The 26,859-nt window shown below is 45.3% G+C and overlaps 1 protein-coding gene across 2 annotated transcripts in view; it reads left to right on the top strand.

Moving 5' to 3' along the window:
• Window positions 1-2,642: 2,642 nt before the first annotated feature.
• Window positions 2,643-26,859, top strand: part of GRK3 (G protein-coupled receptor kinase 3) — a 157,738-nt gene continuing 133,521 nt past the window's right edge. For both annotated transcript variants that reach the window (XM_049788790.1, XM_049788789.1), the window contains exon 1: window positions 2,643-2,831. In XM_049788790.1, the coding sequence (XP_049644747.1) occupies window positions 2,719-2,831 (113 nt within the window). In that variant the 5' untranslated portion in view covers window positions 2,643-2,718. The remainder of the gene's footprint in view (window positions 2,832-26,859) is intronic.

Here is a 26,859-nt window from a genome sequence, read left to right as displayed (position 1 = left end):
TACTATATAGCTTGGGCCCATTGATTTAGCTTTTATTATCAGCTTTGTGCTGCCTGATCTATTTCCTTTCACTCATGGTCCTAATTCTTAGAATGCTATGCTCTGTTTCTGGACAACTTTGCAAGTAGTGGGCCAGGGATTTACAAATAAAAGGCCCACTGGGTACAAAGGGACAACTCTGGTGATAAAAGAGGAATGGACAGAGAATGGCTAGGGGCAGGGTAGAGGGAGATACAGAGGGATGGAAAGGAAGTGAGAAGAGAGAGGAGGGAAAGGAAGAAGAGAGAGGGAGGGGAAGAGGAAAGAGAAGAGAGTGATGGGAGAGAAGGAGTGAAGGGGAGAGGGAAGGAAAAGAAGGTACAAAGAAATAGGAAGAGAAACAGGAGTTCAGAAGAGACTGAGGAAGGAGAAAGGGAGGGAGGGGGAGATGGGGGAGAGGAGGAGAGAGGAGGGAAAAATGGGAAGAGGGAATGTGGTGGACAAAAAGAGGGAGGGGAAGAGAAAAAATGGAGAAGAGAGAAGAGGGAAGGAGGAAAGAAAAGAGAAAGAACACAGAGATTGAGAGACACAGAGAGAGAAAGAGCCAGAGCCAGGGTTCTTTAGCTGATTGGGCCTGGCTGCTTCAGCTGGGACATTGCATTTAATGTCCAAAATTTGACCTTCATAGTTTCTGAACTCTGTTAACCCTGGAAACTACTGACATTTCCTGAAATTCTAGCAAAGACCAGAGCTCCGCTGTGCTTTGGCCAATAAGGAGGACTTCAGGACTATGTTTTGAGGGGGTGGGGGACAGACTAACTCCCAGCGCAGGTCTTCTTAATACTTCCTAGGACCTAGGCTGTCCCTTATCACCACCACCTCCAGACTGAGTGCTCTATGATTCTGTGTGCCACAGTGTAAAAATAAGCAGCAAATGCGAAGCCCAGACCCCAGGCTCTGTGATCCAGAAGCTGGAATTTCCCTCCAGCCTCAGAGTTGCGCTTCCAGTGATTCCACTTCCCCAAAGCACCCTCTGGTGGGTGCCAACATTTAGGTGCTCCCCAATGTCTCTTGAGTCCATGGTGACAGTCCCCAGTACCAGGTGGCCGGCTCTGATTATCAGGGTTCAACCTCTCTGTCTCTCCCTGTCTCTATCTCTGTCTTTCTCTCTCTGTTTTTGGATTACCCACACCTTGGAGATGCTCAAGGGTTGTTACTCCTGGCTCTGCACTCAGGAATTTCTCCTGGTGCACTGGTGTGTGTGTGTGTGTGTGTGTGTGTGTGTGTGTGTTTAGAACCCAATGTCCCAACTCAGGTTAATATGAGCTCTCTCTATCACTTTCTCAGTGGCTTCCCAATTGAACTGGGAAACCCCCCCCCCCTTCCCTTAACATCCCCAACATTTATTTGGGTTAAATTGCCAGGGAGATGCAGGGGATGGTTGGTTGGGTGTTTCGGTCAGTGGGTCAATGTGAGCTGAGGTCGGATTTTCTTCCAGGGTGCCCCATCACCCAATCACCACGTGCAGATAGTGTCTGGCCTTCACTTTGGGATAGGTTGGGCACAGGCCTTCGCCTTCCTAGGGCTTTCCTTCTTGGCAAAGGGCACCATCTGCTTTGCAAAAGGACTGTAACCAGGATCCAGAGACCCTTGGAGGGGTGGTTTTGGTGTGTGTGTGTGTGTGTGTGTGTGTGTGAGATTCAGGGGAACTGGTGGGGGGGGAGGCGTGTTGCATTTGGGGTGTGAGCATAGGACCCAGGTCCTTTTGGGGAGGCTCCTCTTGGAGGGTGGTTTTGGGGTGTATGTGTGTGTTTGTGTGTGACTGTGCCCAGGATCAAAGATACCCCCCCAGAGGAGTGGCTTTGGTGTATGTGTGTGTGTGTGTGTGTGTGTGTGTGTGTGTGTGAGTGATTCAGGGTAACTGGGGGGGAGGCATGTTGCATTTGGGGTGTGAGCATAGGACCCAGGTCCTTTTGGGGAGGCTTTGGGGTGTATGTGTGTGCATGTGTGTGTTTGTGTGTGACTGTGCCCAAGATCAAAGATACCCTCGGAGGGGTGGTTTTGGTGTGTTTTGTGTGTGTGTGTGTGTGTGTGTGTGTGTGAGAGAGAGAGACAGAGACAGAGAGAGACAGAGACAGACAGAGAGAGAGACAGAGACAGAGAGAGAGACACAGAGAGAGAGACAGAGACAGAGAGAAAGACAGAGAGAGACAGAGAGAGAGACAGAGACAGACAGAGAGACAGAGACAGAGAGAGACACAGAGAGAGAGACAGAGAGAGAGAGAGATAGAGAGAGATAGATAGATCCAGGGGAACTTGGGTGGGGGGGCTGCGTGTCGCCTTTGGGGTGTGAGCCTCGGACCCAGCAGGTCCCTCCGGAGGGGTGGGCAGCGCCCGCATTGCCCGGACCCAGAGCGGGAGGCGGGAAGTGGCGGGGCGAGAGGAAGTCGGTCCCGGCCCCAGCGGCCGCCGGGGGAGGGGAGGGGAGGGGAGGGGAGGGGGGGAGGAGGGGAGGGAGGCGGGTCCGGGCCGCGGGGCCCCGGCGTGGGCGCGCGCTCCGGGCCAGGGCGCACCAGGAGCGCGCGTGCGCGTGCGCGGGGGGCCGGGCGCGCGCGGGGGGCGGCGGCGGCGGCGGCGGCGGCGGCGGCGGTGGCCCGGGCCGCCCCCCACCCGCACGTCGGGGCGGCGATCGCGTCCCGAGCCGGTGCCCAGGAGCCGCCGCCGCCGCCGCTCGGCAACATGGCGGACCTGGAGGCCGTGCTGGCCGATGTCAGCTACCTGATGGCCATGGAGAAGAGCAAGGCCACGCCGGCCGCCCGCGCCAGCAAGAAGATCGCGCTGCCCGAGCCCAGGTACCCGCGGGACCCCGCGCCCCCCGCGCCGGCCGTTGGCCGCCCTGCGACGCTGCGATCCCCGCTGGGGGTGTGGAGGGGGAGCCCCCGGGACGGGAGCGCTCGCTCCCCAGGTGCCCGGCGCTGCGCTCCCTGGAAGCGCGAAGGAGCGTGCGCCCCAAAGGCTGCCTCGGGGTGGGAGGCTGGAGGAGAGGAGATGCGCCTTCCTGGGTTTGCTTGGCATGTGGGACTTTTTGGGGCGCAGCTCCGTCGCCCTAAGGACCCCGTGCCCGTTCTGTTTCGGGGTCCAGACCCGTGTCTGTCTGTTGATCTGGGAGCCCTTGCCTCCCTCTTGCACTGGCACCCCCTAGGGTCTTCCTGATTTGGGGGATCTGGTGGCCCCCATATTCTCTCTCTCTCTCTCTCTCTCTCTCTCTCTCTCTCTCTCTCTCTCTCCCTCCTCTCTCTCTCCTCTCTCTCTCTCTCCCCCCCCCTTGCAGCCCCTTCCTCTCCCTGTCCCACTCCTGCCCTGGTGCTTCTTTGGGTATCTTAACTGTCCTTCAAAGCACTTGTGCTTTTTGCGGGTCACCAGCCCGGCCGGCCAGCTTCCTCTTGCTAATTGTTCCTTCTTTCTTTTCTCCTCCTCTTTGGATCCCCCACCACTTATTCCCTTATTCACACCCCCCCCCCCCATTCATATGCACCCTAGGGTGCATCTTGGACCACCCACTCCGGTTTTTTAGTTCGGGTCAGCTTCCTCTGTCCCTTCTTTCCTTTCTCCTTCTCTTTGAGTCGGACCCCCCCCCCCCTTATTCCCTATTCAGACCCCACCACCCCATCCCAGGGTGGATCTTGAACCACCCACTCTGGTTTTTTCAGCTCAGGACCATTCGTGTCTCTCACCTGAGCCGCTTCCCTCCACTTGCTGTTCTACTTGGTGGCACTTGCAGAAGAAAAGAAGTGGCTCAAGGAATAGAGAAGCCACTAGGAATGGAACTGGCTGGTTCCAGAAGGGAATGGGGTTACCTGATCAAAGGAGGGTCGGGGTTGAGCTGACAAAGGAGCTTTTGGGGTTCCACCTGGTGGTACTCAGGGCTGACTCCTGGCTTGGAGCTCAGGGATCACTCCTGGGGTTAGATTAGAGTGTGTAGGATTTATGGGGGTGCAGGGATCAAATCCGGCTTAGCCCATGCAAGGAAGGCAAGCACCTTAACCCCCCTGTACTATCCCTCTGGTCCTGTGGTTTATTCTTCATGAATGAGTCGAAAAGATTTTTAATGGTTCCTCCTGTTAATAAGTTCCCAGGAAAGACGTACATTAGAATAAAAGTGGTGTCCAGGCAGTGTATCACAACATTTTGGGTTAAATTTATGCCCCTTTACTCATTTCTAATCCCACCACCACGGTGCTAGCCAGGAAGGTGGAACCTTCGTGCCACCCGGCTCAGAGGCATCTTCTTTACCGTGAATTTGCCGGGTGCAGTTGTGTAAAAGACTGGCATCTATTGTGAAAGCCCCTTCTCGGTGTCCCATTATCAGCCCTTCCATCCTTGCACACAGGCAAGATGGCTTGAACACTCCCTTAATAGAAGAAAACAAGAAAAAAACCTCTGTCACAGAAAGATGACTGCCCTAGGTCCATTCACCAACACGCGCCCCCCCCCCCCCAAACCTGGAACCCTTCAGACCTTGGGCATTATTTGTTGTGGACACCCAGGCTGTGTAAGGGGAACCATGTTTGCTAGGTAGTTTTTGGCTTGTTGGCCCTTTTGAGCCTGTGTGGCACGTTGGTTCTGCAGGGTGTGTTCTTCGATTAGCAATGCCAAGTGGTAAAAAACCAGGGAAGAGGGCAGCCTTGTGAAACGAGTGTGTCATCTCCTGAAGGTCATGGAAAATCAAGAGCTTTTCAAAATTGATGGCACAGGGAAACAAGTTATATTGGAACAACCCCCCCAACCCCCATATCAAACCTCAGTTTCATTTTAAAAAAATGGCATTTCTATATATGTAGTTATAAAACGCTTAATTTCTTCTCCCCTGCCTTCATATTCTTCTCAAGGGGCCAATGCCCTAAGTAAATAAAGTCTCTTACTATAAAATCAACAAATCTTAACTCATAGATGATTTTCTTTGGGAATGGCAAATATAAAATACTACTAAAATTAGGAACTTCTATTCTTTATTTTATTATTATTTTTAATGTTTTGAACTTTATGTGACTTCTGCTTTTTTAGTCTCCCTCTTAAGAACATGCTCTGTGCTTAGGGTATTCACTTCCGTGTATGAATGTCTTTGTTTTCTCCTGGTTTTTTTTGGTGATGATTTCTTTTTGGGCAGAATTGGTGACCCGGAGCATATTCCTCATGGCATTTTCGAATTGAGAAATCTCAACAGGAGAGTCATTTTTGGAAACAACTCTTTAGTAATTGTGATTCTGTTGCTTTATTTTTTAAAATAGACTCTTGAATAGAGGCCCTGGGAAGCTCCTCCAGGGAATCAAATTTGTTTTCTATCTATCTCAAAGGTTTTGGCTTAAATTTTGTAATGTGACCATTTACATAGTTACAAGATACAACTCCTGGTATCCTGACCCTGTTAGGATTCTGTTACATGGAGATTATCAGTTGATTATTTTGTGATTTTTATTTTTTTTTCCTCTCCCAACCTCTGGAAGAATGTTCTTCCTGCTTGATTTGAGGGAAAAGGTGGCAGGTTGGGGGATTTCTAGATATGATGAGTTAATGTTGTGTCACAGAGCCTCCACATAGGACACAGAGACTTAGCATATTTTCACTGTGCTGGTAAAGGGTACTCAGCCAAATGTTTTGTGATAAGAGTGCTATTTCGGCTTCATATCCGAGAAGCCATGTGGTTGCCATTTCTTGATCATGATGTTTAAATGTGCATGTTTGATATATAAATAAGAAGCATGTAACTTACCTTTGGCCTGGCACTTGTTACTCTTTATGTCCAGCTATTTCCTTGAAGTCACTGTAGTATTCTGTTGTGTGTGTCCTGGTTTCAGCAACTTTGCCTTTTCCATTTTTTTTTAATAGAAAAGCAATCAGATTGAATAATATCTAGCTAATTTACTGAAATATCTGATGTGCTGTCCCCTGCCTATTACGGGATCATTTCAGAAAATGGAACATTCTGCCCGGGGGGAAATTTTGTTTCTCTTGAGATAGCAAGAGGCAACTATTTCGTTTTGTTGACACATTATTCAATTAATGAACCAATGAGCGTAAATCCTATAAAAGCTGGCTGTTTGTTCAAATTATATCACTACTTCAGTTTGCTGAAACATTTGTTGAACTAATGTCATTGGTAATGGGATCTGTTGGGAATAGTTGAGAGAGAGAGAGAGAGAGAGAGAGAGAGAGTGCATGTCCAGCCTATGTGATACCCAAGCATTAGATTTAAAAGAGGGAGAGAGAGTGTGTGAAAGAGGAGGAGACAGAATTGTCTGAACCAAAGGACAATCTCCAGAATAGAGGAGCATCCTGATTTGAAGCATGTGAATAGAAAAGTGACACTAAAAAAATAATAGTCATGGGCCCGGAGAGATAGCACAGCGGCGTTTGCCTTGCAAGCAGCCGATCCAGGGCCAAAGGTGGTTGGTTCGAATCCCGGTGTCCCATATGGTCCCCCGTGCCTGCCAGGAGCTATTTCTGAGCAGACAGCCAGGAGTAACCCCTGAGCACCGCCGGGTGTGGCCCAAAAAAAAAAAAAAAAAAAGTCATTAAAAGGTGAGGGACATAGCACAGACTTTGCATGCAGGAGTCCCAGGTTTGATCTCTGGCATTACAAAGTCTCTGAGCACCTCTGGGAGAGATGGGTCTGAGCCAGGAGTAATTTCTGGGCACCACTGTTTTGAGCCCCCCGAAAACAACAGTTGCCTCCACAACTACCACCTAGTCCACAAAGACCTAAGAGCCACACGGCCAAGTGAGTTCTGTGCCAGATTAGGAAGAAAAAGACTTCTCAGGCTCAAGTTTGTGACGAAGTGGCATTGTGTATGCCTTCATGTTCCAGACTGCCTTTGCATTCCTTAGTACTGCCTGCTCCATGGTCCCAGATTTTGGCATGCATGTGGCCCCCACAAAAATTAAAAAATGAAAACAAAAGCTCTTTTTTTTTTGGGTCTCAACCAGCTGTGCTCAGGGGTTACTCCTGGCTCCATGCTCAGAAATTGCTCCTGGCAAGCCCGGGGGACCATATGGGACGCCGGGATTCGAACTGATGACATCCTGCATGAAAGGCAAATGCCTTACCTCCATGCTATCTCTCCGGCCCCAAAAAACAAAAGCTCTTATCTAATGTGGTTGAATTCATAAGCTGAGTGTGACAAAATAATGTGACTTTGACATCTGATAAAATTCAGTTGACTTGTAATCACATGGACAGGAACATAAACTTGGTCTTTCCTCATTTCTTTCTCTTGGATATTAAACATTTTGGATCATTATTTGCAACACTTACTGTCTCGGAGGTTTCATATAAAATGAGAGGAAGTTCAGAAAACAACATTTTCAAGATTCTTGAAAATGCTCCAGAGCATTTAAACAGTCCTAAGGGGACATTCTTGATGGCCTTAGTGCATTCGTTCAGGACATATCTCTGAGCAAGGCTTGGGGTTGCAGTGACAGGCCCAACCACAGTCTCTCCTAGAGGCTTGATGCCTACGAACACCCACAGGAAGCACATGAGAGGTCCTGCCAGGGAAGATATTTGCAGGATAGTGCAGTTACTGGAAGGACATAGCAAACCACAACTAGTATGTAGGGTGGCTCTTCTTCATCCTTTATTCTAGAACCCAGATGTGTGTGTGTGTGTGTGTGTGTGTGTGTGTGTGTGTGTTTTGTTTTGTTTTTTGGGCTACACCTGGCAGCTCTCAGTTTACTCCTGGCTCCATGCTCAGAAATCACTCTTGGCAGGCTTGAGGGACCATATGAGATGCCGGGGACTGAACCCGGCTCTGTTCTGGACGGCTGCATGCAAGGCAAATGTCCTACTGTTGTGCTATTACTCTGGCCCTAAACCCAGGTATTTTGAGTTGTTTTCCAGTAACCAGTACAGGAAGTCCTCACAAGAGCTGTCTAGCCCTGAGACCTTTACCAGTGCTGTAGTTTGCCTCTTCATATTTCTAAAACTCCCAGACATCGTTGATTTGGTCAAGTAGCTCACTTTTCTTCTTTGGGAGAAATAGAATTGACTAAGCAACCTCCCTCCAATTACCCTCCAATCAGTGAACGGTTGGCAGGTGAGTTTAAAGTATTCCTCCCTGTTTAGGTGTCAGGTAGTGTGTCTTTGATAACCACAGTCCTACTTTGTACAGAAAAGGAACGTTGGAAGAATGAAGAAAGAGTGTCTGCAGGAAGAAAGACTCTCTGCTGGGGATCAATGTGCTCAGTACAAAGCGTGTATGTTTGTGTGTGTGTGTGTGTGTGTTTCTTTCACTCTGGTCCACGTTGACAACGTCATTTGTTTTGACCTTGCAGTTTTTTTTTTTTTTGTGTGTGTGGTTTTTGGGTCACACCCAGCAGTACTCAGGGGTTACTCTTGGCTCCATGCTCAGAAATTGCTCCTGGCAGGCATGGGGGACCATTTGGGACGCCGGGATTTGAACCGATGACCTTCTGCATGAAAGGCAAACGCCTTACCTCCATGCTATCTCTCCCGCCCCGACCTTGCAGTTTTTGATGCTGTTCTTGGTCACAGCAAATTTGTGCCAGGGATGGAAAGATGCTGGCGCTCTGTGTAGCTGTCAATTCTTAGAAATGGATGTTCCCAGGCCATGGTCCATTTTGGGCCGACAGTCTGCTTTCTTCAAGCAGACGGTGCCAGGCTTTGAAGCAAGAGCAGAGGAGATCGCTTCCCGGTACCGGCAAGCTCTGGCTTTTCCACCAGCAGCACATTCTTAGAAACAGCCCCTTCAGGGTGCCTCTCGAGTACAGTTTTGTCTGTCTCCACCAGGAGGAGAAGAACTGGTGGGTAAGGTGTGGAGATGTGAAAGGAGGGAAGCGGAGTCAGTCTGGCTTAGAACCTGCTGTGGGGGTGGTGGTGGTGGTGAAGGGGAGAAACACCAAGGCTTCCCCTGCACCATCTAATAATGTAATAACTTCCATGTACCCCGGAACTTAACCCTCTGCCAGGCAGTGTGCTTGAAAGGGCAGTGTCATGCCCACTGTCTACAGCAGGTGCAGTAGAGCTGAGAGCCAGTGCAGGTTAGAACTGGGAGCTCTCTGGCCCCTTTTAAGCCCAGGCCGTTTGCTTCCACTACCCAGCCCTCTCTTGGAAAGGAGCTAAGTGTACCCCGTTTCTTAGCGAGGTCAGGGAGGAAGAGCCATGCTCTCTGCCCCCCACCCCATGATGCCACTTTGTGGGCATTTTCCTCTCTCTCTCTCTCTCTCTCTCTCTCTCTCTCTCTCTCTCTCTCTCTGTCTCTGTCTGTCTCTGTCTCTCTCTCTCTCTGTCTCTGCCTGTCTCTGTCTCTCTCTGTCTCTGTCTCTCTTTGTCTCTGTCTCTCTATCTCTGTCTCACTCTGTCTCTCTGTCTCTCTCTGTCTCTCTCTGTCTCTCTCTGTCTCTGTCTCTCTCTCTCTCTCTTTCACCTCTCTCTCCTCTCTCTTCCACCATCCTCCTAGGCAGAAAGAGAACAGCTATTCCTCCAGGCCCTTCGAGAATGGTAATTATGACTAAGTGGATCTGCCGTGTGTGCCCTGTTTCCCTGGAGGAGCTGGGGGTTAACTGTCTGTTCTGTTTAACACCAGAAGCACAAGCTTGCTGCCCTGAGAAACTGTACCGGGTAGACCCCCTCACCCCTGGCCTCCAAATAGCTTTTTTTTTATTTGGTATTGGTTCTTGGCTTTTGGGGCCACACCTGGATACACTCGGGGTCTTAAAGGACTTACTCCTGCCAGGCTTGGGAGACTAGATGGAGTGCCAGGGATTGAACTCCAGGTCAGATGCTTGCAAGGCAAGGCCCTACCCCCGCTGTGGGTCCCTCACAACATTTCTACCTGTGCTGATACTCAGAAAAACAACCTGCAATTCCCCTGTCCCCGTGGGGGCATGAAACTTCCCTTTCTGGGAGAAGCGTGAAAGAGTATAACAGCATTCTTGGCTTTATTGGCAATAAAAACCACTCTGTTGAAGAGCCTTTCTTTGTTCACCAAATATGTATTTGAAGGCTGTCTTTTTTGGGTGTGTGTGGGTGGGGGGGCAATTATGGTTTTACTGTCCTTATCATCCTGTGGATGTTGGCAGTGGGGCACATGGAAATGATGAACTCATTTGTGTAAGTAATTTGTATGCTAATGAGACGGGAGAATTTGGGCCCTAAGTGTCTCTTTCTGTTTTGTCATTGGCTGGGAGTTAGAGGAGCTCCTGGGTCTAAAATGCAGGAGGGAAGGGACAGTTTGGGCTCCCCACGACCTGAAATTGTATCTTCTAATTTGGAGGGTTAGCTTTTGGGGCTTGTTTGTGTTTCAGCTTCTCTGTATAGCCTGAGCATCTTCCAGATCTTTATTTATTCTTTTTGTTTTTTTTAGGCCATACCCAGTGTTACTCAGGGGTTACTCCTGGCTCTGCGCTCAGAAATCACTCCTGGCAGGCTTGGAGACCATATGAAAATGCTTGGGATTGAATTGGAGTCAGCTTCATGCAAGGCAAAAGCCCTACCCACTGCGCTATCGCTCTAGCCCCCCAAATCTTTCTCTAATGAACTGTATAAAAATGGTCCTTTGAGAGAATACAGTGAGAATAGTTTTTGCTGTTTCTGTGTGTGTTGGTTGCTCTCATTCTCTTTTCTGGGTCTCCAGAGTAGAAAAGGGGACCATGTGGATTGCTAAACCAGAACTCCATCATACCTGAATTTTCAGACCAGCTAGCTGCCAGGGCTTGTTTCAAATTTTCCTGTGCCATCTCAACTACTGTCTGCTATATGGTTATGGAAAAAGAAGGTTCTAGATTAAGAGCCAGGAAACAGGGAATTGAGTCCACTGGCAGTTTTCCAGGGGTCCTCAGCACGGCACTTAAATCTCATCTGTTTGCCATTTCTGATCACAAAATTCCCACTCAAAATCTCTGTCTTCTGAGCATTTCCTGTTCTTAGGAAGAGGAGAGAATGTTAAACAAGATAATGGACCCAGATAACTCAGAAAATGACAAAAGCATTACAAGGCCCAAGAGATGGCACATAGATCACAGGCTTTATGTGCTGGAGCTCTGGGTTCGATCCCTGCCACCTCACTGTCCCATCTCTTCCTCCATGGGCTGGCAAGGGTCACTTCAAAACAAAAGGACACGACGTTACTTGAGTTTGCACTATAGGTGGTTGTGGTTGCAGTTGCTGTGAAATCGGAGAAAGAACATCTGAAAAACTTGTCATGTAGGGCTGGAGAGAGAGAACAGGGATTAAGATGCTTGTCTTGCCGGGGGACAAACCTGGTTCGATCATCACACTAAATATGGTCCCTCCCAAGCTGCCAGGAGTGACCCAGAGCCAGGCATAGCCAGAGCACTGCTGGATGTGGCCCCCCCACACCCAGAAAACGAAACAGAACAAATCAGAAAAGCTGCCACCCCAGAGAGAGAAGGCAGATCTTGTGGTAAGGGTGCATGCTAGGGTGGCAGAACTTTGGAAAAGTTGGGTTTTGACATCTGGACTCAGAAGTAGGTCAATTATTTTTTAGATTTTTCCTCCTCTTCTTTTTGCTGTTCATCAGGCACTGTTGAGCCTAGAACCTTCCCCACGTCATGCCTCACTTGGGTTCTTTTTCTTCCTTTCTTTCTTCCTTGCTTGCCTTCTGTCTGTTACCAATTGTCCATCACCCCACTTAGGACTGTGCTGGCATCCATCTCTGTGCTCAGACATGTTACCCTTAAATATAGATAACCAAGCAATTAGGAGGGCTGACTCATCTCTTAGAACCCATCACTTCAGTAGAATGCGCTCAAAATTATAATCTATAAGCAGCTGTCTTCAGCATTTTTTCACCTAAGGCGAGATTCATTCGAGTCTTGCTCAGACAGGGACCATTTGCACCCTAAGAACACTGAATTGTAGTGGCTGATGTTCAGGACAAGTCAAGCCTCTCATCTCTGTTTAGCAGCCTGCTGGGGGTACCTCTGAGTGACAGCTCTGGACCATGCAAAGTGCTAGATCACTCTCCAGGAATTATTCTGTGCCCTACTCTCTCTTCTTTCTGTGACAATGCAAAGCAAGTGGTGCCTCCTCTTTCAAGTGTGAGTGATTTCTTTACCTGTTTGAAGGTAATGACCTAGCCAAGCCTGCTTTTGTAGACTTGGTCCATTCACTTTCTTATATTTTTGCTTGTTTGTCTTTTTTAGGTCACTCAGCTTATTCCTGGCTCTGAGCTCAGGGATCTCTCCTGGAAGTGCCCAGGGAACCATATAGGTTTCAGAGGGATCAAATCCTGATTGATTATATGCAAGTCAAGCACCTTACCTGCTATATTCTCAGACCCATATGTTCTTTTTTTTTGGCCACACTCAGATCACTGAGCATCAGCTCAGGGGATTACTCCTGGCTATGTGCTCAGAAATCACTCCTGGCTCAGGGGACCATATGGGACCCCAGAGATTGAACTCAGTTTCGTCCTGGGTCAACCTCATGCAAGGCAAACATCCCACCACTGTGTTATCACTCTGGCCCCTCTGACCCCTATGTTCTGTACACAACTCATCACCTGAACATGGCCTGGCCCAGAATATTGAAATCTGTAACGATGAAAAGGATGTCCTTCTGTACTGAAATTAAGTTATTAATGAAAAAACTAGTAATAAATTCTATTTCAAATGTATAATAATTGGATCCCTCTTAGGTTCCTTTGATATGGGACAAAATTTTTCATTCTTTGAGTGATTTAAAATTCTTGAAGCTTGTTTATTAGGCGAGATATGTTTCCATTAGTTAGAATTTAGAAGCTTGATATGGGTTCCTTATGTTTTGAAACAAAACCTGCCTTTGGCGAAGCACTAAGAAAGGGTGAGGTATTGTAACAATTTATGTGATTATGGGCTAAAATAGTTTAGGGAGATAGTTTCAATTATGCTGAAAAATTCATTAAATTAATTGAGATGTAAACTCACTTGAGGATTTTATGGGGTGCATGTTTCATATGTTTCATGTACTACAGGACTTAGAAATCCAGAGACTGGAAAGTTTACATGGTAAAGTTGTTGCCTTGGATGTGCCAATCCCTTTTTTCTTTATTTTTTTTTTTTGTTTGTTTTTTTGTTCACACCTAGCAGCGCTCAGGAGTTACTCCTGGCTCTATGCTCTGAAATCGCTCCCGGCAGGCTCAGGGGACCATATAGGATGCTGGGATTCTAACCACCGTCCTACGTCTAAGGCAAATGCCTTACCGCTGTGCTATCTTTCCGGCCCCGTGCCAATCCCATTTTGACCCTGGGCACTTCATATGGTTCCCTGAGCACTGCCAAGAGTAATCCCTAAGGACAGAGCCAGAAATAGCCCCCAGTACCACAGGGTATGACTCTAAAACCAAAACAAATGAAACAACTCAAAAGCTTAGAACTCTTAGGGAAGTAGTAAATTTGTTTGATTTTCAGCAATAAAATAATGTGGGTAACATCGTTAGTATTTGTGTATTAGTACTTAAGTCAGCCTTTTGTTCTTTGTTACCACCTGGAAAGATGATGTTGGTTATATTTTCAGGTTACTTCTTCAGTTTTTTTTCTTCAGTGTTTGTAATGCTTTTAATAATGATTCCAGTTTAAAAAGGAAAGAGAGAAAGATCTAGAAGTTACATGGGGAGGCACTTACACAGCTGCTAAATTCTGCAGACTTTCAGAGATATTCACAGATTTTGTACTGTGAATATCTAAGGCTTTTTAACTATCTTCTTTTAGAAGTAGGAGGTTTTTGTTCATTAGTGAGGATGGTGGGATGGATGTGTGTGTGTGTGTGTGTTTGTGTGTGTGTGTGTGTGTGCGCGCGCGCATGCACTTGCAATCTTTAGAAAGGGAACTAATTGGAGAGGCTGGAGCTGTGGTGCAAGCAGTAGGGTGTCTGCCTTGCATGTGCTAGCCTAGGACGGACTGTGGTTCAGTCCCCTGGCATCCCATTTGGTCCCCCAAGCCAGGAGTGATTTCTGAGCGCATAGCCAGGAGGCCAGAAGTAACCCCTGAGCATCACTGGCTATGGTCCAAAGAACCAAAACCAAAAAAAACAAAACAAAACAAAAAATGGAACAATGGAACTACTGGTAATTGGAACAGTAAGACCCTATACTGAAATACACATCTCTAATGGGCCCCAGTGTGTTTTTCAGTGATAGTCACGGTTTCTCTAACCTAGAGGGGAAATTGTGCAGTGATTCTTGTCGTCAGTTCCAAGAGACCGTAAGGTTTGTGTGTTCTTCTGTGTTCTGTATTGGACCTGCTTCCCTCAGGGTGGTTTCATGGTGGAGGGAAACTGAGGCATCATTCACAGCAAGAAGGGGGTGCCTTTCCCATGACAACAGCATCTAAGTGATGGCTGAGAGCCTACTTTGGGTTAATGAGAACACCACAGAGAAGGAAATCGAGCTTTTATGGTCTGGCTTTCTTAGGGGTTAATCATTTGTTTGATGGTTATTTTTATTCCATGTGGAAAAGGGCTTAATGTTTTTTTGTTTCTGTCCTTTTGCATGACCTGCTTGATGAGAGATCAGGGTTTCAAATTAAAAAAATATTTAAAAAAAGTTATTTCAAGGGGCCGGAGAGATAGCATGGAGGTAAGGCGTTTGCCTCTCATGCAGGAGGTCATCGGTTCGAATCCCGGCGTCCCATATATGGTCCTCCCGTGCCTGCCAGGAGCAATTTCTGAGCCTGGAGCCAGGAATAACCCCTGAGCACTGCCGGGTGTGACCCAAAAACCACAAAAAAAAAAAAAAAGTTATTTCAAAAGAAACAGTACAATAAATCTGGTCATTTTGTACTGGAAAAATTTAATGAAGTGGCGAGTTGGGACTTCTTCATAGGATAGTTAAGCATCACATAAAGCTTTGTGACTCATGGCCGTCTGAGGGCAGTGGCAGGAGAAGAGAGAAAGGAAGCAGGCGTTAGGGAGATGCAGTGATTTGTGTGTGTGTGTGTGTGTGTGTGTGTGTGTGTGTGTGTGTGTGTGTGTGTGTTTTGGGCCACAGCCTGTAACACTCAGGGGTTACTCCTTGCAATGCGCTCAGAAATCGCTCCTGGCTTGGAGGACCATATGGGCCACTGGGGGGTTGAACCGTGGTCTGTCCTAAGGTTAGCGCTTGCAAGGCAGATGCCTTATCGCTGGTGCCACCACTCCGGCCCCGGGATGCAGTTATTTTGAAGTGTAGATGGTTTTGTTTTGGTTTTGATTTTTGGTTTTGAGACTAATTCCTGGCTTTGTGCAAGGGGTCATTACTGTTGGTGCTCTGAGGCCCATCAGAGGTGCCAAGGATTGAACCTGGGTTGGTTTTGTATAAGGTAACCCACTGTGCCATCTCTAGCCCTCTGTTTGCACTAGGAATCATTCTTCAGAACTGGGCATTGAAATGATCACCACAGGGACAGCTTGTTGAGCTTGACATTTAGATACGATGTGAATAGATGCTAACTTGTTAAACCCAGCAACATCTGTTAGTTTACTTTGTATTTAGGGACTGGGCTTGGATTTCCAGTTAAAAAAAACAACCCTACTTATAACTTGTAGCTATACTATCATTTACTGCCTCTCCAAAGGGCTCACCCTCTGCTCTTCAGCTGCAGAAATGATATTGCTATCTCTTTTTTTTTGTTTTGTTTTTTTTTTGTTTTTTTTTTTGGGCCACACCCGGCAGTGCTCAGGGGTCACTCCTGGCTGTCTGCTCAGAAATAGCTCCTGGCAGGCACAGGGGACCATAATATGGGACACCGGGATTCGAACCAACCACCTTTGGTCCTGGATCGTCTGCTTGCAAGGCAAACGCTGCTGTGCTGTCTCTCAGGGCCTGATATTGCTATCTCTTATGGCAACATATCTCTCTCTCTCTCTCTCTCTCTCTCTCTCTCTCTCTCTCAGTTTTTGGGCCATGCCTAGCAGTACTCAGGGGTTACTCCTGGCTCCTTGCTCAGAAATCACTCCTGGCAGGCTCGGGGGACCATATGGGCTGCCGGAGATCTAACCTGAATCTTTCCTGAGTCAATCACGTGCAAGGCAAACCCCCTACCACTGTGCTATCACTCCGACCCATCTCTCTCATTTTTAAACTGACCTGCGAGCCAAATCTGCCTGACCAACCTTAAAGGCCTTCTTTTACTTCTCAGTGGAAAATTAAGAGGCCATTTTAAAAAGTTTTATTTCTGTTTTGAGGCCGAACCTGGCAGTGCCCAGGGCTTACTCCTGGCTCTGTACTCATTCACCTAGTGGTGATCAGGGCTTACTCCTGGCTTTATGCTCAGGGATCACTCTTGAGGGGGCTCAGGGACCCAGGTTGGCCATGTGCAAGGCGAAAGCCCCACTGAATTGCTCGGGGGCAGGTCTTAGCCTCCTTGCATCCCTGCCACAGGCTGCATCTTCCTTCCAGCTGATGGAGGGAAGTTTTGTTGATGCAGGATGCTTGAGCCGACTGGCAGTGGATGGTTTCTGACCTCTGACCTTCCCACGCTGCCGCCTTTGCCATTGCTATTTGTGGCTTGGGCTTCCCCTGGTTGGATAATAAAGAATTGTCCACCTTCGAGGCTGACCAGCTAAGGAGCTGTGTCCTCTCTCTGCCCTTTGTGTTATGTGTCGATTTAAACTTTTTGTTTCTCCCAGGTTATGCTTATCCCTCCCTCCCCACCCCCACCTCTTATTTCCAGCCTCTTGGAATCTGCTTCACATTGCTCATGGTCCCCTATTTAGAAAGAGGAGGTTCAGGTTCAGAGAGAAGTTAATTGCCCACAGTCACAGTTAGGCCTCAGTCCAACTTCTGTGCATTTTAATAGACACCTTCGGAGTATCATTTGCCCCATGAATCTTCTGAAAGAAGGTTTCGTGATTTGGGTCAAGGAGCAATGCCAGTTCCAGCTATTACTAAGAGTTTGAAAAGCACTGCCTTCATTCAGGAAGTTACTCATAACAGGCATCTGAGGGTTCGCTTTAGGGCAGCCAGATCTTTTCAACGGAGACTTTGATTTAATAATAAATGTATGGAAAGCCAGTCTGGTCCACGAGGGATTTTTTTTTTAAACATTAAACTTGATCATCTTGTTAGCAGAACAGTCTGAATTATCCCTGAAAATGAATGAGACAGCTTGCATATTGAACCTGTCCACAGAGAGAGGTGATTGGAGTACGATTGGGTTGGCGTTATCTTGGTCAGGAATAAACCCATGAGCCTTTGATGACCTGCCCTCTTCCCCTCTGAGCAAGCAGTGTTCAACCTTCCCTTTTTAGTTCCAGGGAGTCTCAGCCTTCTAATTATGCATGATATCACACGAAACCATGATTTACCGCCGACATTCCCTCTCCTCACCCGTGAGTATGCTGACCTCTGCGTCTCAGGCAGATGTATGAGCCTTCCCATGGGGGAGACATTGAGAACAGGCAAAATACAGAGGTTTGCCCTTTTGGCTCGATGATATCAAATTGTGTGTAAGGGTGAAGCTGGTGTCAAAGGAATCTCAGTCTTTATTCTGAAGTCTTTTATTTATATTTGTTTTGGAGAAGGATTTGATTCTATCTATCCATCAATCATCTATCTATCTATCTATCTATCTATCTATCTATCTATCTATCTATCTATCTATCATCTATCTATCTATCTATCTATCTATCTATCTATCTATCTATCTATCTATCTATCTATCTATCTATCCATCCATCCATCATCTATCTATCATTTATTTATTGAATAATAATAAATTACAAAGTTATTCACATTTTAGTTTCAGATGTACAAAATTCCAACACCAGTCCTTTCACCATCTTCTACTTCTGTCCATCAGTGTTTCCATTTTCCTTCCACCCCTCAGCCTGCCTCTATGGCAGACACTTTTTTTGTTTTTTCTTTTTCCTATTAGGCATGGTGGTTTATAAGAATGGTATTGATTGTGAAGTCTTCATGTGATTGCTTTGATATGATTTCATATCCATTGTTATCTCATGGAGGGAACTGGATTATAGGGAACCAGATTTTATGTGATAGATTTTACGTGATAGTGAAGAGACACATGAAAGAAAGACAAGAGCCAAGTCAAAATCCTGGGAAATTACACTAGATGGCAAACTAACTGACTTTTGTGTTGGTGTGTTTTGGAAAGGGAGTATGACCCACATCCAGAGGTGCTGAGGGTGCTATACATCTGGATTAGTGCTCAGGGGTCACTCTTGGTGGTGTTCAGGGAACCAGACAGTGCTAGGAATTGAACCAGAACCTTGTGTATACAGAGTGCAGACTCAGTTCATTGAACTATCTCTTTGGGCCTGAAAAATAACGTTAAATTCTCATGCTCTGCATTCAGGAATCACTTCTGGCAGTACTAAGTGAAGCCTCATCACTACACTAAGGGGGACCATAGAGGATGCTAGGGATCGAACCCAGGTCTATCATATGCAAGGCAAGCACCTACTCACCCACTGCTCTAGACCCTAATGATTTTTTTCTTTTTTTTTCTTTTTTGGTTTTTGGGCCACACCCGGCAGTGCTCAGGGGTTACTCCTGGCTGTCTGCTCAGAAATAGCTCCTGGCAGGCACGGGGGACCATATGGGACACCGGGATTCGAACCAACCACCTTTGGTCCTGGATCAGCTGCTTGCGAGGCAAACGCCGCTGTGCTATCTCTCCGGGCCCAATGATTTTTTTTCAAATTGTGGAATAACTTGTGTGATTTGAGAATTACAATTATATATGTATTTTTGCAGGATTGATCAAACCTTTCATCATCCCACTGTAATGTTTAAGCATCCTGGAAGTTTAGGGTAAAAATGACAATGAGATCCCTGTGCACAGAAGTAGAGCATCTTTCGTGTTAGGTAGATTGGAGGGAGGAGAATGTGTTTTTCGGAAAATGACTCAATAAGAGTGACACTAATTGCAATATGTGGGTAGAATTTTAGTAAGTTCATTTGTGACTAGAGCCCTGATTAATTCATTTTTGACTGTATTCCAAATCTCTGGACAGATTTATAATCCCTTGATCTGAAGACTGCTTAGAGAAGGTTGGTGTGAGGAGGTGGTGTGTTGAATGTTGAAGATTATCAAGAGAGAAAGCACAGCAAGACTTGAAACTTAAGATGATATCCGTGTATTTCAGGAAACTTCATTCATTCATGCACTTCCCCCAAACCATAGCTCAGATGTTAAGTTTAGCAGGAGCAACATAATTCTTGCCATCAAGATGATCTCTCCTTGAAGCAGAATGAAACTGCAGCGGAAGGTTCTCTTACAAACATTCTTTTAGCAGCTTTCTATTTTAAATTACTCAAATATTAATGTCAAAACACTTCACAATAGTTACTTTAAAATTGGTGTTTGCTAATGTGTTGCTCTCAAGCAGATCTCACTAATTAATTACCAACAAGAACAGAATGGAGGAAATACAAAACTCAGAGCAAGAGAAGCAAAAGAAAAGCTGGATATTGGAGAACTACACAACTTATTCCTGGAGAGGAAGACTTAATATTGGGCCCACGTCAGATTTCTTCAGATTAATCTATGAATACAAGGTGCTTTCAATCCAGATCCAAATGAGAATTCTGTCCTTGCTGTTTTCAAAGAGAAAATAGGCAAAAATATTTTGGTCAAATTTTGAAAAAAAAAATAGTATAAGGAGAACTGTTCCACCAAATACAAAGTATTGCTAAAGCTTATTCAGCCTGATTAAACTGATTTTTGGCCCATACACATAAGTAGCATGACAGGCAGCCTCATGATGGGTACCTTTATATTCAGATATAATGGAATTGTTGGAAGTTTTTTCTAGTCCCTCATTAGGTGTGCTTAGGAGTTTGAGTTCTTCTTGATGAACATATCCCTTGTTCATTAAGAAATGATCATCTCTGTTTCTTATAACTATTGTTTTGTTTTTGTTTTGGGCCACATCCCGAAATGCTCAGGGGTTATTCCTAGTTCTATGCTCACTAATCACTCCTGGCAGGCTCAGGAAACCATAAAGGATGCTGGGGATCAAATTCAGGTCAATCATGTGCAAGGCAGACGCTCTATCCACTGTGCTATTGCTCGAGCCCTACTTTTTTTTTTTTATCCCTACCTTTTTTAAAGTCTGAAGCCTCTGTTGTCTGATATCAGTATGGCCGCCCCAGCCTTTTTGTGGGAGCTCTTTGTTTGAAATACTGTTTTTCAACCTTTGACTTGCAGTCTATTTGCCCTTTCTATTTAATTGTGTTTCTTGGAGGCAGTAGCAGGTTGGATTCAGTTTTCTAATCTATTCTGCCATTCTGTCTTGTAATTGATGCAGAGTAACTTGGTTTATGAATGCCAGTGGCATTTTGAGTTGCAAGGACCAGTTGGTATGTGATAGCTAGTGATCAAAGTTATAATCCTTTCACATTGTACAGGATATAAATTTGGGAGTGTTTCATGAGATCATCATAAAAGGTCTTAAAATGGGGGCTGGAGAGATAGCACAGCAGTAGGGCGCTTGCCTTGCAAGCAGCCAATTCAGGATGAATGGTGGTTCAAATCCCGGCATCCCATATGGTTCCCCATTCCTGCCAGGAGCGATTACTGAGTGCAGAGACAGGAGTAATCCTGAGCGCCACTGCGTGTGACCCACCCCCCACAACTCTTTTTTTGTTTGTTTTTGTTTTTGTTTATTTGTTTTTGGGTCACACCCGACATTGCTCAGGGTTACTCCTGGCTCTACGCTCATAAATCATTCCTGGCAGGCTTGGGGGACCATATGAGATGCCGGAATTTGAACCACCGACCTTCTGCATGCAAGACAAATGCCTTACCTCCATGCTATCTCTCCAGCTCCTCCCCCAAAAGTCTTAAAATGGAAAAATATAAAAGTATATTTTTATTACTCTGAATCAGAAGTTCCCAAACTTATTTGACTGATCATCTGCCAGAAAAAAATATCACTCAGCACCCTTGCTCCCCTGTTGCTCTCAAGACTATTAATATTGCTTCTCTAAAACATTCCAGCATCCACTGGGCAAGGGGGTATCATGGTGTCCACTTTGACAATACTACTCTGGGGTGTTAAAGGTTCTCCTTATGAGAATCCCAAACCAGAAAACTCTAGAGAAGAAAAGGAATGGATGTCTGACTCAGATGACAGTATTTTGTGTGATTGGGGTATCATCTTATCTACTATAAGGCAATTAATGGAGCTGTGATGTTGGGGTGATCTTTGGTTGAGCTTCCAGGAAATCCCTTTTCTAGATGGGCTTAGTGTGTGAGGTTCTGGACTGATCACTGTGTCTTGGGTAACGGAAGCTGATTGAAGGTCTGGACTCTGGGGGTATCAGGAAGCATGGTAAATTATACCCCAGTAAGTCAGCATTTTGACCCCCCCTTCGCAGGTCATCATCTATCAGTGCTCAGAAAGGAAATGTTTATTTTGAGGAAACAAGCCAAGGTCGTGTGGACTCTTGACTCTGGGAGGCCAATCTCAGCTTGTCTGACCTCTTTAGGGAAGTGAGTCCAATGGTGAAGATCATGGGTATTCTGGTTTTTCTCTCTGTGAACAGCATTTCTTGTGGCTCTTGTCCTTTGCCCACCTTGTCCATTTATGGGGTTCAGGTTGACTTAACATCCAAGATCCTTTGGGAGTGTTCTTTTTCTTTTTCATCTTGTCTTAGCCAATAAGGACTCCTCAGCTTCTGTTGTTTTCAGCCTACAACAGTGAACTCTGCTGACTGACTGATTGCCCCTATTGGAAAAGGGCTTGCCATTTTGGAGGCATCTTCTGTCTGAGCCACTGGTACCCAGGAAGTCAGCATGGCATCTGTGTATTCCTGGGCTTGTACAAAGTACCTGGCAGGTAAAACAATGCAATTTGATTTTTGCATGAATGGATGAGTAAATAGACAAATGTATGGATTTCCATTTCCCTCAAGACAATAGAGGCAGAAAAATATCCTCTTATGAGGTACTGCAGGCATTGATGTGGTGGTGGAAACTAGAGTGAGAGGACTTGACTATTTCAAGGCTGGGGTGGGAGGCATGGCAGTGTTGGGGATACTTGGGAACCTAGAAGATGCTCTGAGTCCCCTCACAGTCTTCCCACAGAGTCCCCTTGCCTCTGGTCTCTCCAGAGATCTTCTTGAGTGCTGATTCCATAGAGAGCACAACTGACCATAAAGTGAAGCGTCTTACCTGGTCTATATGCTGTTCTAAATGTTTTGAGGAATAGATTGAATGGATTTAAAAGGATCACTGTCACTAGTTTGGAGGATTGAAGTTTTTGTGTAGGTGAACTGATTGATGTTCCCAGAAATCTGTTCATCTGTCAGATCAGATCTCTTCAGGAAGACTTTGTGGATGGTGCTTTGTAAGGGGAAGTCAGTAGGGAAATTTAGATCTGTCCAATGTCAAAGGAAAAAGGCATCAAAAACATGTGGATAGATCAGTATATGATAGGAGAAAACACAAAGGGATTCACAAGCAGCTTAATCTCCTGTGATCTTCAAAATCTAGGCTTGTCTCTCACTGAATTGGCAAATTAGAAGCCAATGAACCAATGGTCTGGGGAAATCCTGAAAGCTGACATAACCACCCAAGATGCTTTCACAGACCTCTTCACAGTCTGTCTGGCAGTGTTGGGTGGTTTTAAAGCGAGTGGTCGAGTTTTGATTGTGAATCTGGCTAATGTAGCTCTATTTTGGGTGTTTAATGAATACTTAGTGGAAAATAGTTAGCAACTACATGTGAAAGAAAGCAATTTCCTTTTGGGGGCATTGAATTTTGGTATGACTGCTTAGTCATCTTCAAAAAATTTGCCTTTTTGGGTTTCTTGGTGGCCAGTAATGGTAACAACTGCCATTTGTGTGGCTTTTCTTTCTAACAAAGCACTCACTTCGCATCTTGTCAGATCTGCTCTCATTTTTTAGGTGATATGTTATGTGGTCATTGGAATGTTTATTTAATGCATCTTATTTAGGGCATCTAACAGGACAAAGCTCCTATTAAAATATAGTGGCTTTTAATAATATATTAAACAATAAATTTAATAATTTATCTAGTTGGGTTCTAAATACTATTGCTTCTTTCCTGTGAGGCGTTGAAGTACAAATTGGACTATTGACTCCGTGGCCAGTATTAAGCAGGTATTTATTTAGTGGATTAGCCTTTCAACCATTTTAGCAGTAGAAAAAAATTAAAAAATGAGGATACTATATCTGTGTACTTACCTTGTGTTTATATGGCAGAACTCTAAGAGATCATGCTAGTTGAGTTCGGAATCTGATTCATTAAAGCTTTCAGCAACGAAAATCTCAAACACATCCTGGAGGAGAAAATACTATCATAAAATTAATGTAGCTATAACACAAACTTATCAGTTATCAATGCAAACCATTTGTTTTATCTATACCTCCTGTTTCTTTTGGAGATTTTGTGAAACACAACTATACATAACACGCTACTTCATCTGTCAATATACATTTCTGTGGGGTGCTAAAATGATTCTTTTAAAATATCAAATACATAAGCATAATACAATGCTGCTGTTAAAAATAATATTTCCTTAGTCATAAAATATTCAATCTGTATTCACATTTCTCCCACTTCTCTGAAAAATTTTTTTCACTTGAATTAAATTGTAAAGGTCATCTGTGTGGAGACTTTCCCACACTCAGGATTTTGCTTGTGGTATATATTGTTTTTAAAAGCTTTATGAGCTGTAATTAACATAAAATAAAACCACACATTTTCGAGTGCACAGCACAATAAGTTGGGTCTGTCTCTGTGAAAATATGACCGCAGCTAATGGACTGGACATTTTACTGTCTTCAACAATTCTCAAGCATCTCACACCTGTTTATTGGCTTCTGATTTTACTCCATTCTGACTATGCATTGTGGGCACAGATTACTGGCCTGAAGGACTCAGTGACCTGAGTTGCCCTCAGTTCTGGTGATACCTGGTTGGTTGCCAGGTCCCTAAGACTACATGTATTATTCTGGGTGACTCCAAATGTTCATAGTTCCTAATGCCTTTCCTTCAGTTTTATTGTTTTGCTAGAAGAACACAGAACATAAGAAAGGTCTCTGCCCAGGCCGGCGAGGTGGCGCTAGAGGCGAGGTGTCTGCCTTGAAAGCGCTAGCCAAGGAAGAACCGAGGTTCGATCCCTGGCGTCCCATATGGTCCCCCCAAGCCAGGGGCAATTTCTGAGCGCTTAGTCAGGAGTAACCCCTGAGCATCAAATGGGTGTGGCCTGAAACCCCCCCCCCAAAAAAAAAAAAAAGAAAACAAGAAAGGTCTCTGCCTATGATTACTTGCATTTGTAAAGGCTGAAGTTAGCCATCAGCACTTGCTGATAGTGTGTTTGGGGGGGATGTACTGGTGAGCTTCCATGCAGATGGAGAAGGACCACTCACCCTCCCAGAGGCTCTCTACTCACCTCCTGTTGTGTTGTTAAAGAAAGTTCACTATGTAGGCACAACTAGCAGTGGCCACTGGTGATGCAGTTGTGTCTCCAGTATCCAGGAGGCCAGGTGTTTGAAGATTCCTACCCCCTGGTCCCATGATGGGCTCCTCTAGCTGTTGCTCCATCCTGAAGCAACTTACTAGCCTCCTAAGAGTTGCCTCAGTGGGATGAATTCAGTGAGGGGCCAGGTATGGCAGAGAAGGATGGGAAAGATGTGGCTGTCACTCAGGAAACCCCCCAGTCTACCAAGAACTGGGACAGAGTCGAAAGAGAGAATCCTTTTAGTTTTACTGCACATGTATGTATGTATAGAGGCAGGAAGTGAATACTTGTCTTGGGATTTGTTTGTCTACTATCTTCCAGAAGATAGATATCCACATATTGTGGATATTTGAGTTGTCTGCTCTTGGTATGATCATTATTTGGGCTAGAATTGAATGTGGGACCTCACACATGTGAGGCTATCACTCCTTTACTGAGCTACAGTAGCTCTTGCTGGCATGGCCCGACTTTCCTCGTTCTAGAATATTTCCTTGTAAAGATGATGAAAATGATCCACTTTTATTTTTGTAGTGCTGTCCTGGAACTCAGAGCCTCCTGGGTCTGTGCTCTAATGCTGAGAGCCTGTGTTCCAACCCTGGGGGCCACACCTTTTAGTAACTAAAGATGTCAGCATCTCTTCAATGGCTTATTTGCCATTGGTGTATGTTCTATTTAGACCTTTCTAAATTGTGTTGTTTGTTGTACTTTCCTTTTTGCTTTTGGGTCCATACCCAGCAGTGCTCAGGGCTGACTCCTGGCTCTGTGCTCAGGAGTAACTACTGGTGGGGGCTCCAGGGGCATATGGGGTACGAGGGATCAAACATGGGTTAACTGTGTGTAAGGCAAAAGCCCGACCCACTGTGCTATTGCCTTGGTCCCAGTTGTGCTATTCTTAATTTGGAGATCTCTCTCTGTGTACGTACACACACACACATACACATATGTGGAATACAATCCCTTAGTTATTTCATTTCTGAGCATATTCCTCTCAGTCTGTGGCATGTCTTCATTCCCATTAGCATGTTTTGAGTAGAAGTTTTAAGCACTTGACACAGTGTCATTTATTAATTCCTCTTAGGGTTTATACTTTGACTACTGTGTCTATGGGATCATTGCCCTGCTCAAGGTCAAGAAAAGTTTTGCTTATTTCTTCTATAGGTCTGTAATTTTAGGTCCCTGTTTTGATCTGTAAATACGTTTTAGATCTGGTTTTTGAAAACTACCTATGTACTTTGAGCTAATAATCAAAACATAAAAGATATTAACATAGAAATATGAATTGAGTGAACAATGAAGAAAATAAAATATAGAACATACGATACTGGTCAGGAGTTGTAGGAAAAAAATCAAGATAAGCTCAAAGAGATTTCTTTTGGCGAGAGAGGAAATTAGACTTTTTAAATAAAAAGATATTCTGATTCTGGTGAGATTTATTAAAAGTGCGGCTAAGAATCATTCCTTTTGTATAGAAAGGCAAATAGTAAAAATCATATCAGAGTACAAGTTGTACCTAAGGTGTACAAAGGGGAAGAAATTGAGAATGTCAAAATGGAATAAAAGGCTAAATTTGCTCTCAATTTCTAGAATATTTCTGGGATACTTTCAGGAATGCTCAGTGGGGGAAATGATAGCTTACTGGTGAAAGTGTTATCATAATTTCTATGAAATGTTAGAAAATAAATGAAGTACTTAATTCATTGAGAAAGAAAGGCAGTTAGTCTTCTTGAAGAAATAGTGCTTTGGAATAGCCTAAACTCAGTTGCGTGAGACCACTTCATTGAAGGAAATGATTGACAATATGAAAATTGAGAGAGGAGAAAAATTTTAAGACCTAGTTTTTTGCTTATGTGTTACTTTCTTTTTTTCTTTTATTTTTTTTGGGGGGGGGTCACACCTGGCAGTGCTCAGGGGTTACTACTGGCTCTATGCTCAGAAATCGCTCTTGTCAAGCTCGTGGGACCATATGGAATGCCCGGATTTGAACAGCCGTCCTTCAGCATGCAAGGCAAACACTCAACTTCCATGCTATCTCTCCGGCCCCTATGTGTTACTTTTATTTAAAACATAGCCTGGCCTAGAAATTAAAATAATTTTTTTTATTAAAGCACCGTGTGATTTTTTTTTTTTTTGGGGCCACACCCGGCGTTGCTCAGGGGTTACTCCTGGCTGTCTGCTCAGAAATAGCTCCTGGCAGGCACGGGGGACCATATGGGACACCGGGATTCGAACCAACCACCTTAGGTCCTGGATCAGCTGCTTGCAAGACAAACGCCGCTGTGCTAGCTTTCTGGGCCCAGCACCATGTGATTTGAGGCTGGAGAGATAGCATGGAAGTAAGGCATTTGCCTTGCATGCAGAAAGTCAGTGGTTTGAATCCTGGCATCCCATATGGTTCCTCGAGCCTGCCAGGAGCGATTTCTGAGCATAGA

This window comes from Suncus etruscus, chromosome 15, assembly GCF_024139225.1.
Source record: "Suncus etruscus isolate mSunEtr1 chromosome 15, mSunEtr1.pri.cur, whole genome shotgun sequence".
NCBI classification, from domain to species: domain Eukaryota; kingdom Metazoa; phylum Chordata; class Mammalia; order Eulipotyphla; family Soricidae; genus Suncus; species Suncus etruscus.
The sequence above is the reverse complement of the archived record's forward strand: the minus strand, read 5'-3'. Positions and strand labels throughout refer to the sequence as shown.